Source organism: Podarcis gaigeae (genome assembly GCF_964106915.1).
Source record: "Podarcis gaigeae genome assembly, chromosome: 11".
Taxonomy (NCBI): domain Eukaryota; kingdom Metazoa; phylum Chordata; class Lepidosauria; order Squamata; family Lacertidae; genus Podarcis; species Podarcis gaigeae.
In genome coordinates, this window is record NC_139687.1 from 40,362,262 (window position 1) to 40,381,535 (window position 19,274).

Sequence of the window (19,274 nt, forward strand, 5' to 3'; positions counted from 1 at the left end):
ATATATAGATATATATAATCAGCAAAACAAACAAACTTCTGCAAACTTCCTACTGTATTTAAGGAAAGCCTGTGCTAGCTTTTCCAAATCTGATTGGAAAATCACTTGTAGCTTAATGGTGAACTTTGGACACAATGGAGATGTAAAAGATTTGGATTATCATAAAAGATGCAAGAGGAAATTATTAACCAGGGTAAGGGGAGAAGTCCAAGAGATTCCTTGGAATCTTGTTTTTATGTTGTATGTTTGATATATGGCAAAAATTTTAATCTGAAAAACCAAATTATTATTATTATTATTATTATTATTATTATTATTAAGCTTTTCCAAATCTGACTTGCTTCCAAACTGGGCCAAAGAAGAATTAGTTAACATTGGATGAATACTTCATTTGCCACCTGGTCTTCTCCTTGCCTCTGGGTTGCTATTGGCAATGTTTAGTGGGATTTCCAGCTGCGGGTTCACTTCAGCCCTTGAGGTATGTGGGATCAGTGCACTCTGCCACCCTAGTAACTGAAACAGGCTCCCCCCGCCCCGCCCCGCATGCACTTACTGCATGGGCTTGAATTGACAATTTCAAATTCAGGGGTAACAGGCAGTTTTATGGGAGGACTAGCCCTATACTAAATTATTAAAACTGTGGTTGCTTAGGCTTTGATTAAGTATGCATTACTCAGCTGAGCATCTAGGACTGCTGTGGGAAAACCGTAGCTGGCCAGTGGGCTGGATCCTGACATCCCCCAAGCCCCTGTGGCCACTCTGATAGAAGTCATGGACTGGTTGAATGCAGAGGAATGGTGGGAGGAACCAGCTGGGGAACCTCCAAGGGAAGAAGGCTCAGAGTCCAACACTGTGTTTCTTCAGTTTTTGGAAAATGAGAAACACACTGACCAAACAACCTTTATCGCTTAAGGACAGACACTTCAACTGACCCTGGCACAACCTTTCTTTTCAGATGAGAATGTAAACCACATAATAAGGGAACAACTATATTGAGGGCTGTGTATCTGGACAACTATTTTGAGGATTGCATTTACAGATTTGAGAGATGATTTTGGGCATGATTACATTAAATTAATATACAGATTGTCCAACTGAGCTTTGCCGTACTCATACCCAGGCCTTTACCAGCTTCAGGCAATTCTGCCACATAGGACACAGAAGGAAGGAGAAACATAGCTGGCTATCATCTGCTACTGGACAGAGCTTCAGACCCCAAGTGACCTCATGTAGTTATTAACTAACACTAGAGATAAGATGGAAGTCCACAACACAACTGGAGCTGTACTCCCAGCACAAACTGAAACAGCCCTACTTGGCAGAAGTGGAGCCAGTGCAGAATGGTATGTTCTACTCCTAACCTACACAAGCAGTCCAGAAGGCCACCGTGGTTGATGGCACTGAAAACCATCAAGAGAATCCAACAGGATTCCCTACTATTCTACAAGTGTGGCCTGTTCAGGGCGATCAGAGTAATTTCTATCCTGAAACTAGGTTTGAAATGGATTTAGATTATCAGTTTCATCCAAATATGCCTGCTTATAGCCATATTTACCAAAAATAAGTTTGCGAGAAGACATTTCTTTGATAGATTGCACTGCCGCCTCCTTCAAAGCGGTAGTGAAGGGCTCATATTAACCAACACAGAATCCAATAGCCTCTCCTGCCAAACTTACATTAGGCAGGATGGGCATGGGTCAAATGAGCAAACAGTAATGTCAACAGCTCCAAACACTTGATCCACATCATGAGGCGTCAACAACTGAAATTCATCCAATAAATCTGAAGAGGAGGCGCTGGACATTTCTGCTCTAATTCCTGCTACTAAAGTGGAATGCAAGAAAGAATGATTTGAGTTATTTGATCTACAAAGCACTCTGAAAAACTGTTCCCAGCCCACCACTGAAGGTTCTAAAGCCCCATAAAAACACACATTATACTGGAGCAATGCCTTCACCACTCTCCAGCAGACATTTTTGGAACGCGCTCTCAGTGAGGGCAGAGAAAGATCACTGTCATAGCACAAGCCTTCAAACTGGCCCCAATCCATGTTCAGTCAAGACTGGCCATTGATCCAGTACTTACTGATTTTATTTCATAAAATGTATACACCGCTTGATTGTAAAACCAAACCAACAAACCCTCAAAGCAGTTTGCACATTTGTATTCTAAGAGATGACTCTTTGCCCTCACTTCCCTGTACACATGTGGGCTCCGGAAAGAAGAGCCATTGTGTAAACTCCCCAAGTTCACTATTCAAAGAGCTTCAAAACAACAGTTTGCAGGGTTTGCTGAATTATCTCCTGGGGCTAGCGTAAAACCATCCAAATCAATTTGCCTTTGAAAGTCTACTAACACTGAGGAGGTTACAGGGATATATGCTCTAACCTTAGCAAGGTAAGTAATCTGTTTTAAGCAAAGTCGTTAGAGGCTTCCTCATACATGGATTCTCCTATCTTGTCTATTGCAGAACACAACATCCACATGGGGGACACAGCCATGGTTGCTATGAAATCCTGAGCAAGGCTTGCAAAGGCGACCCCAGAGTGACGCTGAAGCCCCCAAAGTCCTCAGTACCACACTTTCAGCTTCAAGTGTGACCATGCAAAATGGATTGCAGAAAGGAGATTGAACCCTTATAGACCACAGCAACCCTCTCCCCTCCACTAACTACCCTACAACTGAAAATATCCAGCTGTCAGCTAGCTACCGGGTCCAAACAGCTCTCCCTTCCCATCCAGCCAGATCCCTATAACATTCACAGGGTCATTATTAAATATAGTTCGTCCAGAGGAATGCTGATGGAATGCGTTGCAAGGATTCCCTTACTGATTGCTTGTCTATGCGGAAGATAAACTGAAATAGCTGCAGCTTGCAATTCGCACCTCTGGACCTTTCAGTGTTATATTCATTTCATACCGAGCAATGTAAAAATATAGCACCCCTATTCCAAAATACATGACGCACCAAAATAACACTAGGTGTGAATTACAACAGTGGCAGTTATTTTAGTTCCAGTTTCCATTAAGGTAGATTAAGATACTCACAGCATATGGGCCCTTCTTTTTTAAAAAATAATAATAAAATAAATACAGGCAGATTCCCAGCTTTGCATTCTTTTGATTTTCCAGCAGACGATCATACTTGTCCTGGGACAAACTTCAGTATGAAGTTCAGCTGCTATTACCAGCTGAAGCCAACAAGTACTACTATACTCTTCATTCCAAAGATCATTTGTGCAAACTCAGCAGCTCTTAAATACACAAGGCCAGAGAGAGTTTGATTAAGGCGCTGAGCAAGTGGTCTAATTTGGAAAATGAACCACCACCACCCAGATCACTTAACGGCGTTTTCATCTTCCTGCCTTCCAACTACCCCTCAAACCTAAGCATGGCACAAAAATGAGCCACATTATATTAAACAGTCCATGTAAACATACCCGCTTGACTAAACTGTGAGCTCAGGGACCCGGGTGTATGTACACTATACCATCTGTCAAGCTTAAACAGAGGGCCACACAATTTTCCGCACCAAACGAAAACTGATTACTGAAGCAGTATGTCCTTTCATAGACATTTCAGAATTGAGAGATAGGCAGACCTAAGCACAAAGGTAAACATTTACTATTAATAGCCCGCAAACCTAGCTTTTGTTAATACAATGGATTACTTATTACCTAGGAAGTGTTTATATTCCAGCTCTTACTATTAAACATGTCATGTAGTAGTTATTTTTGGCTGAATGTCCTTGGGTTTAGCAAAAACGCACCGCTTTTGCCCATGAAAACAAAGTGCCCAGGCTGCCATATTTCCCAAAGGTTGGCAGTTATTCCAGGCTCCTTTAACAAGAGCCAACACCTCTTAACACACAGTGTTTCCTTCACTTCAAAATCTGCTAGAGAGTTGCTTTTACCTAGTTCATCCCAGAGCTGCCTATACTTGTCTGTCATTGCAGTTCCCTGTTGCCTCCAGAGTGACAGGCGAGGGTCAGCCATGAACTGTTCCGTTATCAATGTCAACATCCGAGCACCGTTCGAATCTCTCATCTTTAACATCTCTCGAACCTAGGATAGAAAATATCAAAGCAACAGAAACAAAATAATAGGTTAGGTGCCCAAAATAAAACATGCTATCCTCTGAAAATGGAAAAAAAGAGGGGAGGGAGAAATTGGAAGCAAATCATAAAGAGTAAAATGGAGAACTAATGAAGATAAAGGTCACTGGAAGTATGAGTTTAGTTATGGAACAGCAGATACTGTTGATTTGTAGCAACTGAGAGGAAAAGTTGTAATCCAACTTAGAAGTATGCAATGTACTGGAAAGTAGGCAAATATAAAAGGCAACTTCGAGTGTTGAAAATATAAGGAGCCACTTTCTTATATCTCATACTGAGATAGGGGGAATTGTGTTCTCTTATGGAGTTTTCAATGTGATCATCCTCTAGATTCAAAGTTTTGACTCTCAAATTACACAAAAAGAAGGCCAATGACAGGGAAATGAATTTGTTTTTAACATGATAGCAGCATACCTAACATTACTGGAAATGAACAAAATATGCCAAATGTGGAAGGAATACAATATTCATATACAGTGTTATGAGCCGCCACCATCACATCAAATACAGAATTAATACACATGGAAGGGGAATAGATAGATGGTACTAATAAGCTGCACTGATGAATGTGCAGAATACAAAAAACTCCTCACATTAAAGTATGAACATTCATGCTTATATTCACATACAAACTAATTTTTCTTTGTGCAATTATGCTACCTAGATAGTAATGCATGAGCAAATGTACACAGAATCATAAAATGAGCAAATGTACATAGAATAATAGAATAGCAGAGTTGGAAGGGATCCCAAGAGTCATCTAATCAAACCCCCTGCAACGAAGGAATCTGAATTGAAGCATCAATAACAGATGGCCAGCCAACCTCTGCTTAAAAACCTCCAAGGAAAGAGAGTCTACCACCTCTCATGGGAGTCTATTCCACTGTCAAACAGCTCTTCCTGTCAGAAGGTTCTTCCTGATGTTTAGTCAGAATCTCCTTTCTTGTAACTTGAAGCCATTGGTTTGGGTCCTGGCCTCCAGAGAAGAAGAAAAAAAAAAGCTTGCTCCTTCTTACATGTGACAGCCCTTTAGATATTTGAAGATGACTATCATTTCTCCTCTCGGTCTCCTCTTTTCCAGGCTAAACATACCTCAACTGCTCCTAGTTTGGACTGCAATATGTATTTTAATATGAAAAAAGTACAGGAAATCAATCCTCATAATATTGGGAGGATATTTGTGCTTTTTCATGCCATCTCAAAGGTACTATGCATTGGAAGAATCAATCTTTGAGACACATAATCGACACATCTTGTCCTCTTACAGCTTAAGTGCATCAGTGTCCCAAGTTTCCTTATGACATACTGGGAAAAGAACACACTCGTGTGTTTTGTTTTGTTTTGTTTTGTTTTATACTCCCTACCCTCTCCTCCCACATTTGTCCTTTGGGTTCTGTATATTTTAACATCCATTTCAAATACTGGGTTGAAGGAGAAATAGGTGTCTTTGCAGGCTTCTGTCAGTCTGTTCAGTGTGAGGCAAGGCACACACTGATCTGGGACAGGTCTGCTGCCTCCACTCTGTCTTGACATTACATTATTCTAACACCAGCAACCTGCAGCTTTAACTGCCTCTGCCCCAGTTCCATGCAAAGAATTGAGCTTAATTTCAGGCTCCTACTTGGCTCTTGACTCCTGACTTCAACATCCCAGTCTGGACTGAGTCAACTATGCCAGCCTTTCAAGCAGATGACAAGTGTTCTAATTTTCTACTGTTAGTTTCTACTTGTGCCACATTTCTAAACCTTAGTGCAGAAAAAAATACGATGTTCCTGTATAAACCTGTTAATAAAAGCATGGAACAGCATGCAAATGTCTGTTAAGATGGCCACCAAAGACTCGTCCCTGCAGCTGTCGCACTTAGGCTGTTGGCAACACAGTGACCTGGGGGGGGGGGGGAGAACTCCCATCTTACTTAGCCCAGCTCAAAACCTTCCCATTACCTGGAGAGTGAGAGCTAGCATGGGTTGGCCTGGACTATCATCTTCAACACCAACTACCTCAAACATCCAGAACAACAACAACAACAAAAGAGCCAGTCTCGTAAATGATTCCGCTTTCATACTAAAACTTCTCACTTGAATGTACTAATTCTTCAGTACAAGCTCAAAACATGTGGAAAGTCATGAGTCAGGCTTCAAAGCTGCAAGCTTCTAAAAAAATATTTGTGGGGTGCACTGCATGTCTTTCTTTGAGTCCTAAAAACACATCACAGCCACATTTTCCTAGCAACACAGAGCGTTGGATTTATTTTTGAAAGCCCTTATATTCCCCCTTTAGCAGTTGGGGGCTTTACATATACTGACACCAAAACCACTGGTAGCCTGAAAAACAACTGATTTTAAGTCACATTGACTTGCACTCCTCCACAGGAGACCACTTAGTAGTAATACCAAACAGTGTTCCAATAAGCAAACAGGGACATCATTAAGGAAGAAGCAAGCCAATTGAAAGGGCCTACTTGAAAACAGGTGGTGTGTGGATGGAGCATTCATGACAGCCACAAATATTCCTTCCTACCTACCTTTGCAAAAAGCAAATTGAGTTGCTTCCCTGATCCATGGTATCCACCCTGGGAGAGGAAGAGTTTAACCTGTTCCTGGACTTGCTCTTCATCTAGATGCCAGCAGTTTTCATCATCTATGCTAGCACCAGCTGTTGGATCAGGAGCACCTACAATCACAACAGAAAAAATTTACATATATACACAGAGAGAGAGAGAGGGGGGGGAACAAAAGGAGTGGTATTCTTGGTGCATGGGGATCAAGCTGTTCCCATTCAAAATATGATTTCTTATTATAATCTCTGTTGTGGTTGCAGTCATGGGTGCTGAATTCTAGCTACTGCCTCTATACAATCAGGCCACTGTACACAGACATAGTGACTTTTAACACACCAAATGACTGGAGAGGCGTGTTTAAAAGAAAAAGAAAATCAGCCTGCCTGCATGCAACCTCAAAACACAGAGCCAATGTTTTAAAAAGGTGAACACATCCAACAGCCTGATATAGAACAACTGTACAGGGTCACTGCTTGAGTACATGCCTTGCAGGTTCAGCCTCCAGAATCTCAGCTCAAAAGTCTTTCAAGTCTAAGAAAGGGCTATGCCCGAGATCTTAGAGAGCCAGTGGTATGACTCTGTATAAGATCACCACCTTATATTTGTTATGCTTGATATGGATTAACAGCTGGGATACTGGCAAACACTGAATAGCCAAAGAAAACATGCATAGTCTCTTTTCTTAGTTAAAATGGATTTGCAAGTTAAAGGGTCTTTTCACAGCCAGTAATCACCCTCATTAAGCACACACTTGGACAAAGAGCCTTTCATAGTATTGATCTGACATTGGACACACCTCTCACCAACATTTTATGTAGCCATATTTATAGTCCCCTTTTCCCCAAGGACCTTCCCCCTTTTCAATCTCAATTCTTTTAGTGCTTTAAAAAACCTTTTGTACTGTTCTTGTTCTTTTCTGGTTTTAAACCTGGATTTATCCTGCTGCTAATTTTATTCTGTTTTTGATTTTACGCTTACATTTTATTGCCTTTTTTAGCATAAATCTATAATACTGTAATCAAAACACTATGCGTTATTCTTCCCCATGTATCCTCACAACCAACCTACAAGAGGCTGAGAATTGCCCAAGGCCACCCAATGAGTGGTATGGCCAAGTGGGGATTTCAACATGGATCCCTCTGGCCTTAGTCCAAACAACACTCTCTACCTCACAGGCCAAAAGACACATTCAAGTGTAAGCTACTAGTACCAACTTTTTAAAAACAAACAAAAAATATCCTGGATATTTTAAGCACAGTGTTCCAACCATTTGCACAACATATCTGTCGTAATTTGGCAGGCAACTGTTGCACTCGCTTCGAAACTCATGGAAGAGCTTCAAAGGCCAGGTGTCACCAGAAACACTAAGAGGACCAAACTAGGCTTTCTCCAAATGACGTAGTTAGCACCCATTTCAAACACGGTAACAATTCCCGCTTAAGGTTTTATAGAAAGTGTTCCCAATTAACCACCTTCAGAATCAAACAAGCACATCTAAAGGCATAAACAAACTTGTTTAAAAATTCTCTCCCCTTTTGTGGCATTGGAAGGGATGCGGGTGGCACTGTGGGTTAAACCACAGAGCCTAGGACTTGCTGATCAGAAGGTCAGCGGTTTGAATCCCTGCGATGGGGTGAGCTCCCGTTGCTCAGTCCCTGCTCCTGCCAACCTAGCAGTTCGAAAGCATGTGAAAGTGCAAGTAGATAAATAGGTACCGCTCCAGCAGGAAGGTAAACGGTGTTTCCATGCGCTGCTCTGGTTCTCCAGAAGCGGCTTAGTCATGCTGGGCACATGACCCGGAAGCTGTATGCCAGCTCCCTTGGCCAATAAAGCGAGATGAGCGCCACTACACCAGACCTGGACCTAATGGTCAGGGGTCCCTTTACCTTTAATTAACCACCTTCAGAATCAAACAAGCACATCTAAAGGCATAAACAAACTTGTTTAAAAGTTCTCTCCCCTTTTGTGGCATTTTGAGGCATTTTTAATGCATGCCATCAGTATATACTTGATGCAACTTGAAAGTTGTCCAAAAAAAATTTCTTTAAGGGAAGCCATGGTAACAAGGCACTATAACACCAGAGACTGATACTACTTTGCAAATAGTTGAAAACAAGTAATTGCTCCAGTACAAGTGTGGATAAACAGCAGCAAAATATGTATGTGACAGCAAGCTGTGCTCTTGCACAGTTGTCATAAAATACTTAGAACTATAGGACTAGATACGGCAATCATCATGTTGGCACAATACCAAAGATATTAAATTGTTGTGCTGGTTTCCTGTACCACCTTCTAAGAGGCTCGTATTGGCACATGTGGCTTCCATACATCTCCCATTGAACACACTCACCTGGCCAGGAACCAAGAACTGCTTAGCTTTGGGCAGGAACCGCATCATGTATCTTCATAATGTTGTCTGAGATTATGCTGCAGTAACTTGCAAGTGTATAGAACCAGTGTGTGGAAGATAGGCAATATATAAAGATGCCATTGGATTGTTAAGAAATCTTTGTACTGGAAACTGGTTTTTCTAGAAAAAAACATTGTATGTTCACAAGTATGTTGCAAGATGACCTCAGAGGTTCCTCCCGTCTATTACTCTATACTGTATTGAAAACGCTAGGCTGAAGGCTCATTCACAAAACTTGTTCTTGGTAAACAAACAAACAAACACTAAGTCTTCAGAGAAATAACACATTTGAAGCGATTTGCACCATATTATAGCTGGGGGGTTAAGGGGAAAATATGATACAATGTCCACTATTTTACATCAAAGATCCAGCTGGGCTAGCATTCTGAGTCAGACCATGGCCAGCCCAGATGCCTCCAAGAAGCCAGAGATAGCTGAGATGCTGTCAACATCCTTAAAGGTTTCATCTACATACTTCTCTGATTTTCTCAGCTTTGCCATCTTAGCCTCAAAACAACAAACAAATATTCCCCAAGAGCTAACAGCTCAGTGCACCAAGCACACACCCATGACTTCTGCCCTGGAGACAGTCAGTCATAATATGTGACATATTATGGAAAACACCAATTATTCCTTCCACACCCTTGCTGATTTTCTAGCTTCTAGACTCGTGTCTTGAAAATGTCATGTGTGTGTTTTTATAAAGCTGAGCACTGTGTTGAGCAGTTGGTTTTCAAGCTCACTGTGGTGACTTGCCTAAAGCCACCTAGTGAGTTAATGAGATTTAACTTCCTAATTCACAATGCATTTCATGTATTTAATTTGTTTTTTATTAAATTATTTTTAAACCCAACTCTCAATGTACATTGCCTTCACAAGGCAGTGTACAGAAATAATAGTTAATCAAAGTGTAGCAATGAATCAAAACCCAGTTTTATAAAATTTAGTCTTGGGTGCTGTAATACACTGGCTCTAAGAAGCCTTCCAGTGAAGTTGTGGTGATTCAACTAGTCCAATTAGGATGCACCATAAGATATATATGAGATTCAGCCATTAAAACAACAACACCACCTATTTTTTTCTTATTATTTTTGCCTACCTTTTGCTAGCTAGTCATTTTTTCACAACCATATTCCACAGTTTCAAAGAATATTTCAACTACTGCAACTTACCTATTAAGTATCTTGAACAACACCCATTCTCTCAGGCCAAGGCCATCCGAAATGTCTCATTCTGAACTCAAGTTGGTGCTTGAAACTGTTAACTCCTAAACACCAGCTCAGGCCTCCACCATCTCATGCCCTCCAGATGTTTTGCACTACAGTTCCGTCAGCTCCATTCAAGACAGGTTGGGAAAGGCTGCACTATTTAATCTGAGGCTGAGCGATCCAAAACTGTGGTGGTGTGATTCTGTGGAAATTCCCAGCACCTAGCATTACATGGTTGATACCGGTATCATGAACATGGGCAGCTGGTAACTGCATAACTGAATGGGCATGGTATCCCCTATGGAGATGTACCTTTCTGATAACTACAGGGCAGGGGAGGGAAAGAACTGGGTAATCAGAGCTGCAAATACCACTCAACCTTTTCAGCAAGAAAATAAAGATATGCTGAGTTTTTCTAGTCAGTATTCTATAAATGTCTCAGGACAAAGTTTATGATAGAACAATTAAGACTGTTGAAAGCATCCTGGTGGCATTCTAAAGATAAACTGTAAGAAAAAAAAACCTAATGAAAAATATGTGACATTTAAGTCTTCCCAGGGCCAGTTTGACCAGTGTTGTTTTTGTTTTTAAAATACCACAACAAGAGAATTATTTGCCTGATCTACCAATTTGAACGTGGCCAAGCTGTGCTTTAAAATCCAGGTTCACAGGTAGGACTTCATTGTTTCAACCCTTTTCTGCAAAGGAGCTAATGCGCAGAATCGAAACAGCTCTGGTCAGTGTAGCCATCTTATCTGCTGCATGACTGACATTCATGACTGATGTTCAAATAATTCCAACAGCTGCAACCAAACAAGTTCTGTATACCTCTTTGGGGACAAAGTTCACTAAGAAAATCTACTGCCACAAGTCAACTATTATGTAGTTTTCAGATGAGGGATGGGTATCACAATCAAGACAGTACAGCTCACCGTATTAAAGGCTGAAACAGACTTTTCCTCATACTTTTTACTTCAGTACTGACTAGTTTTTGTCAAGCTTAGTTATAAAAACTAAAAGAATGACACATATGGAGACAGAAGAGGCCCAACATATCTAGACACAGCACTACAACACATTCAAAACTTGTTTCTTCCATAAAATCTTCAATACCTCTCTGTAAACACCTCCATAAAGAGACTGAAAGCCATCTCAGGAGTGTATGGCAGTGGGACACCACTTGAAACTGCCTTTCTATGGTAGCAGCTCAGTGCTCCATGGGGCAGGCTATGTGTGTACCATGTAAACAACACCGTTTTCTACACGCCCTTTATAGCAGTGTTTCCCAACCTTGTGCCTCCAGATGTTTTTGGCCTACAACTCCCATCATCCCTAGCTAGCAAGACCAGTGGTCAGGGATGATGGGAGTTGTAGGCCAAAAACATCTGGAGGCACAAGGTTGGGAAACACTGCTTTATAGGACATATTCATATATACAAAATAATTAAAATGGGAGGTACTTAAATGAGGGGGATGAGTTGCTGGGTGAGAGGAGTCAGAACTCAAGATGGCTGAAAAGCCAACTTCCCCACCTCACAGATGCCTGGAGCAACATAAACATTTTTCAGAATAAATCCCTTGCCTTGGTAAATAACACCCAGTTAGCTTCTACAAAATACGCCTCACTTTTCAACCCCAATATGACTCCTTTCCATATATTGCCACTCCAAATTCCTTTGGTACCACTGCTACTGCACCCCAAAGGATCCTTCCTTCCCACAGATGACAATTCTCCACCATATAAACCCTACTGTAACATAACCCTTAAAAATATGCCAAAACAGCTGTCTCATCCATTCCTGGTACCCTAAACAAGTGTTGTCATTCAACATCCATTGCACACCACCAACCACTCTACACCCTTCCCTCTTGGGTGTAAAAAGCAAGTGATACACAAGGCTCATTTCAAATCCCTACGCTGCCTTATGCATCACATACTCCTTGACACACGAGCTGCTAATTTATAGGGAACAATGGGAGATACTGGTGCTGAACAACCCTGTGCTATCCATTGCTGAGTTATATTTTCTTCTATGTATATTAGCTCTAGCTCCAAGTAAAACAGAGTGATGCAAAAGGTCCTGTGATCCCCACACTGAGGACTCCAGGAGCCTATATTTTGGACAGTCCTGGTACAAAAAAACTTCTAAGGCTGTGTTTACACAGTCATCATTATGAACTTATTTCATTGTTATGTTGCTTATTATTAAGACATTCCTAAGATGAAGATGCAGATTTAGGCAAAACCCCTGTGTCTTCTCAGCCTCATGTGTGTCATGTTGTGGACCCTGGTATTCCTGAAAATAGTTCAACGTGTGCAGAAGTCTAACATTTAGCTGCCAAACATTCTTTACCCAGGTATTTGAACAGATTTTACTGATTTAATTGTGAAAGTTTTCACCTGCTTTAAAGTTTCATTTACTGTCTTAATTGAGGAGGGTGGGGTTTTTTTTTGTATTTGTTCCATGCTATACACTGCCTGAAATCTGGTATATAAATGTTTCCAAATAAAATCCTTCCTGTGTTATTTATATGACTAACTATCATTGTTAGTTTTTGACACTATAGTTGCTCAAGAACTATCATAGGATGCCTATAAAACCATATGAAGTTGCAATCATCTGCAACCTTTGGAACATGGTTGGGTCCATCCAGGCATGTCACAGTGATGGCATTAGACACTACTGAAGTTTTCAGGGTACTGCCTCCCCACACAATATGCACTTAAGCAGCTACAGAAGCCACCCTTTGTTTTGTCCTGTTCCTGACAATTCCATATCTGCTTGGACCCAGCGGCGTAGCATGGGTGGTGCAGGGGGGCCGGCCGCACCGGGCACAACATCTGGGGGGTAGGGTTAGGGGCGCAAATCCAGGGGTTAGGGGTGCAAATTACTTGCCTTGCCCCGGGTGCTGACAACCCACGCTACGCCATTGCTTGGACCTCAAGCAACTGAACGCATTGTATTCTCTCCCAGTATTAGCTGGGCCTATTATGATCATCCTTCCGAAAAGTATGTGTAACGTTTCTTACTAGCTGTTTTCAGTCAAGTCTTTCACTGCATTGCCTAAAGTAGTCCAAGGTGAAATGTGTCTTTTATTGCTGTAACTGTACTTGCAGGTGAATCCATAAAGTCCAGTACATCACCACAGATAGAAGAATATCAGTAAGCCTGTACGCTGTACAGGAAGCTAACTCACCATGAACTTGATTGATCTCTGAATTCTGAGAAAGGATTTCATCTGCTAATTTCTGAGCAGTTGGCAAAACTTCTGTATGGTGCACTGTGATCAAATACTGTACAAACTTTTGTAGTTGGTCTCTGTTCATTTGAAAGAGAGTCTCTGAAATGGGAAGATGCAGTTTGACCTGATCTGGCTTGCGAATCCGGTACAAAGAAAGTGCCACGACGTGGGCACAGTAAAATATGTCTTTGTTTCCACAGCTACAGGTCACTGAGGTAATCTTGCAACGATCAAAGCTGATAGCTACATTGCAAACAGTTTCTGGCTCCGATTGCATTGCAGGCTCCGTCACTGTGCCACTCAGGTGGAAACCTGTTCATTGAAGAAACAAAAGAATAAAAAAGGACAATTCAGTCAAGTGTCTATGATTGCTATTTTAAGTGAGAAAAGTACTGTAGTTCATCAACAAGTATAGAGACAGTCTTAGACAGCAACTGTGGTCTTCGGCAGCAGCCACTAAAAGTCACCCAAAGGAACAGTGTGCATATAAATAGCTTCGTACACACAAAGTGGTCATTGTGGTAGAAAATGACTACAGAAAAAAACAGGAAACAGACTGAACAGGCCAGTGCACTAAGCCTCCATTACTTTAGAACTCTCATGGCAGTACATTTTCCAGCTCCACAGACAGCAAACACTAGTTAGAACCTTCCATCAGTGGAATCTGGCAAGACTTAACTGGTTTAAGTAAGAAGAAGAAAAAGAGTTCACATGAATGTCAAAACAATATTCAGTGGTTCTGTAGGGGTTACTCAGTTAATTCTATACTGTTCATCTGTATTTGTTTCACAGCCTGATAATGAGAATACACCTTCACAGGAAGAAATAACCATTTCTAGATCACTGATGAGTTTACCCATGTGTTCAGACCTAGAAATACCACAAACACCTAATCTTAGTTATGCAGTGCTCTTAAGTGAAGAATGCACATGAGTGAAACGGCCATTATGCATATACATATTTTTCCCTTGTGTAAATGTGTATGCAGCCAAAAGAGGTAGGGTGCAGTTAGCAGAACATCCTTTTGCCGTAACATTTACTCCTAATAGGCCTACACAAACTTTAACATGGGCCTTCAAGTACCACATATGCCTACTGCAACTTCAGCACAGACTTTGGAGGAGGAGGAGGAGGAGGAGAAAAGCCAAGCTACACCATCATAACCATGGCAAAACACTTTTGTGAGCATGTATATGTCACTGAGGAAAGTTGCATGACATAATGCTCCCCCATGCAGAAGAGGATCCCTTGCACTCAGAAAACTTGCATGCGAGGTAGGAAAGCGTATCCTACCGTTCTGTGCTGTGCTAAATTTATCATATAGACTTAGTTGTGGGGAAAGCATTTAAATATGTGATACCTTGCCTGCAATGCAAAGTAATACAATCCAGGAAAGGATCTACAGTGCACTTTTACTGCACATTTAATCCACTTTTGAAATGTCCTCTGTCCACAAAGGTCGACTGTAGATTTGTCCTAGCCTGTAGTTATGTATTAAAAGCTATTTCAAATAAAACCAGTCACAGTACCAACACGACTCTTGTACCAACGATTAGATTAGTAGTATCAAAGATTAAATAAAGGGTATCAATTTTACATGTCCAAAGCATTGTGAAACAAAAGATTGATGTGAGTAACTTCGGGTGTGTCTTGTTAACAAATGAATGTTAATGAACTGAAAGGCAAGACAAACCAAAACGGAAAGGGAAGAGAAATAAAGCACTGAGCTACGATTCATGAATTCCTTTTGGAGTGACACTGGTTCTCTACCTGCCCATAGGAATCCAATCCATTTCCCACATAATTTTCAATTAGTAATCTCTTCCTGACCATAAAAGACATTCAATTAATTTTATTTATTCTAAAAATGTATATACTGCTTGAATGTATTTTTTTAAAAAACCCTCAAATTGATTTACAAATAAGATAAAACAGTCTCACTTAAAAAGATGTTATGAAAAAGTAGAGCTGAGTGTCATCAGCATACTGATGGCACCTCATCGCAAAACACCTGATGACCACTCCCAGCGGCTTCATGGAGGTATTAAATGTGGCACCTCATAACGTAGCCACCAGGGGGGCAAAAACACTCCCCCAATGCTACTGCCTCTGGACTCGGTCCTGAAGGGAGAATCAGAACCACTGTAATACAGTGCCCCCAATTCCTACTCCCCAGAAATGGTCCAGGAGGATACCATGGTCAATGGTATGAAAAGTCAATGAGAGACTGTCTTCACAGGGAAAAAACTAGAAGCCTTACCCAGCAATAATGTTTAGGCAATAAGCTCCCCCCCCCATTGGAATGTACTCACTATTTTAAAAAAAGCTTCTACAGCAATGCAAAGTTTTGATATCAACTCAGTGGCTTGGTAGAACATGAGACTCTTAATCTCAGGGTTGTGGATTCAAGCCCCACGTTGGGCAAAAGATTCCTGCATTGCAGGCATTTGGACTAGACGACCCTAGTGGTCCCTTCCAGTTCTGATTCTATGATCTTGAGTTTCCCCTCCACAAAAGGAGGGGCTCCATCTGTTCACAGAAGGGTCTTTGATCCAGCAGAGACTCTTAATGGTGGAGGTGATTTGTGCCGATTAACTCTTTCCCCTGCAGCATTCCACAGCCCTCCCATCTGGAAATTTTCAGGGAGGGAAGAGGAGGGGCAAGGAGAAATCAGTGGCGATCGTGTTCCTTTTCTATAAGTGGAAGCATCCCACAACTCCTCCTCTCTAACTATGAGGATATTGCATTGCTCTATTTGAATTATGGTGCTGGAGGGGACTCTTGTGAGTCCCACGGACTGCAAGAAGATCAAACCTCTCCATTCTGAAGGAAATCAGCCCTGAGTGCTCACTGGAAGGACAGATCCTGAAGCTGAGGCTCCAATACTTTGGCCACCTCATGAGAAGAGAAGAGTCCCTGGAAAAGACCCTGATGTTGGGAAAGATGGAGGGCACAAGGAGAAGGGGATGACAGAGGACAAGATGGTTGGATAGTGTTCTCAAAGCTACCAGCAGGAGTTTGACCAAACTGCGGGAGGCAGTGGAAGACAGGAGTGCCTGGTGTGCTCTGGTCCATGGGGTCACAAAGAGTCAGGCACGACTAAATGATTAAACAACAACAATACAGTACTGAAACACAGGTACAGGGTTCATACAAACCCAAAGAACACCTGTGGCCTCTCTTGATTAGAGTATGGCTTGTAGCAACTACGAAGCAGCTCTAGTACTGAAATGATTAAGCAAGAGAAGAAGGAACACAAACACATTTAGCCAACTTGAGACTTGCTATACATGCTGTTAGCAATTTTCATATGGAGGTTTTTCTCTCTTCTGGACGTTATCCTTCTTTCTTCGGTATAATTTTACTTTTTACTGTAACCTTGTATTGTTTCCAGTCAAGACAGCAATAAAAGGCCACAGAAAACCACAGCAGCGAACACTTCCAAGATGAGGAGCAGGGGTGGTCACACGACACCAACCTCAAAATTCCAGCTGTCTGGAAAGACCAAGGCTCCCAGTCAAGTGCCTAACATTGTGGTCAGGCAACCCTGAACTAGGCTCTCTCTGAAGGGGCACAAGGGCTGACTGACACCCCACAAACTAGGAACAAGCATGACAATGGCTAGACATCCAGTCACAGAGGAAACAAATGATAATGTCCAAGGTTAAAGTAAGATTTGTTTGAGACAGAACTTCCTGTTCTCATTATCACCAGCTGCATCTTTAACCAAGTTCAGAATACAAAGCCAAGTGATAATGTTTTTGACAGAACTCCATAACATTTTGCTAGTCCCCTGTTATTCTCAACTTCCAACTAATCAGTTTTCATGTCAAGTAGCTGCTATATTCCACAAACCTAGCCATCAGCTGAAAGAGTCAATACAGTAGTACCTCTGGTTATGAACTTAATTCGTTCCGGAGGTCCGTTCTTAACCTGAAACCATTCTTAACCTGAGGTACCACTTTAGCTAATGGGGCTTCCCACTGCCACCACGCCATCAGCGCATGATTTCTGTTCTCATCCTGAGGTAAAATTCTTAACCCGAGATACTACTTCCAGGTTAGCTGAGTCTGTAACCCGAAGTGTTTGTAACCCGAGGTGTTTGTAACCTGAAATACCACTGTAGTATGCACAGCAAGAATTCAGCTCATCTCCCTTCAACGTTAAACCTGTGCTGGATGACTATACATTGGTCAGAACATTGGGTCCTTCCAGCTCAGTATTGTCTACACCACATGACAGGGGAAATACTCAGCCCCACCAGGAGATGCAGAGGATTCAACAAGGGACCTTCTGCATGCAAAGCAGATGCTCTACCACTAAGCTACAGCCCTTCCCCATAAGGATCTGTAGATCTCAAGACACAAATATGCACAGCTCAGTGCAATTCCATGATGCTTTAACTGAGATTCCTGCATTGCAGGGTGTTGGACTAGATCACCCTCAGGGTCCCTTCCATCTCTACAATTCTATGATTCTATAAATGAGGACATCACACTAAATCCAATGTTCTCTAACTGCCTTGCCACATCACTACGCACACTGAGCTCCTCAGAGGGGTGTGTTGTTTCCAATAGGCAAAACTAAAAACTTTACTGGCAGGAACTTGCCAAACCAAGTCACCGAGTTCTCAGCTGCCACACATAAACCACCCATAATATCAGTTTAGAGACAAAAAGACAGACAAGTATGATGTAGAGAGAAATGTTCAGCCACCTCACTAAGTCAATCACATGTTAAAACAAACCTAAAATAACCCATTCTTTTTACCCTTCCATTCACTTTTAAAACTTACAGCTTTTGTTTCTATTCTCAAAGATTACTTCCTGTTCAATATTTTTCAGCTACGGTAAAGCAATGTTAAAGATTTGTCTCCATGCAGAGGAATTAATGTTTGTTCCAAAATAATATCACTCTCCCTACAGCACCTTGACCTTTACTTTACTCCAATCAAAGCCTACACACACAAAGTGAAGGGCAACACTAGTGACTTCTGAAGAACTATATTCATGTAACGAATTTCATAAGGAGCATTATGTCATGTGAGCTCCTACCTGCAGCCTTGCATCATAGAGCCCAGACATAGGTTTGCCACCTCAGTGAGAATGAGGCCACAGTCCAACAAAGATTTGTAGGTTTAGGTTACTACAATACTTTATCTTGTCTTTCCTGTTTATGTAGTAGAAAGCTGTCTTTTCTGATAAGAACTGCAGAAAACAAGAGCCTCAAAACACTTCCTCTGTTTTCTTCTTCCAGAATCACCATTTGGTTGCAAAATCACAACAGATGCTGTAACAACTACTTTACCCTCTAAGAAGGGGAGTGGGGAGAGTGTTGAAATGCTTATATTTGAGTCTACAAATTTCATGCTATTATTACATAATTTAGGTTTTAACCATGGTTAGCGGGTCAGGTATCTAGTTATTCACAAACTATTTTCACAAAAAGAAGGGGAGAGGTATCTCTGCTCATATACCTCTTGGAAATTTGAGGTCTCCTCAACAGATGGGCATTCATGTGACAGTGATTGGACAGCAGCCTGCAGTTGTCACTGGAGGAGAAGAGAGAAAACTGGTCCATTCTCCAGTGCAAATTCCTCAGCAGATCTCCTCACAACCCCCCTCCCTCCATTATTCAGAAACCAATGCCTGCCAGTTCCTCTTATTGCAACATGAACAAATGTCATTTGTAGCAATAAATGAAATTTAACACAAAGTAACAGATGAGCAATCCTCTTTAT

General features: G+C 41.5%; 1 protein-coding gene across 4 annotated transcripts in view; it reads right to left on the reverse strand.

Moving 5' to 3' along the window:
- ZSWIM6 (zinc finger SWIM-type containing 6) overlaps positions 1-19,274 on the reverse strand; it is a 95,689-nt gene that overhangs the window by 37,735 nt on the left and 38,680 nt on the right. For all 4 annotated transcript variants that reach the window (XM_083703423.1, XM_083703422.1, XM_083703421.1 and 1 more), the window contains 3 exons: positions 13,490-13,846; positions 6,638-6,786; positions 3,913-4,063 (listed from right to left, as the gene is read on the reverse strand). In XM_083703423.1, coding sequence (XP_083559549.1) covers positions 3,913-4,063; positions 6,638-6,786; positions 13,490-13,846 — 657 coding nt within the window. The remainder of the gene's footprint in view (positions 1-3,912; positions 4,064-6,637; positions 6,787-13,489; positions 13,847-19,274) is intronic.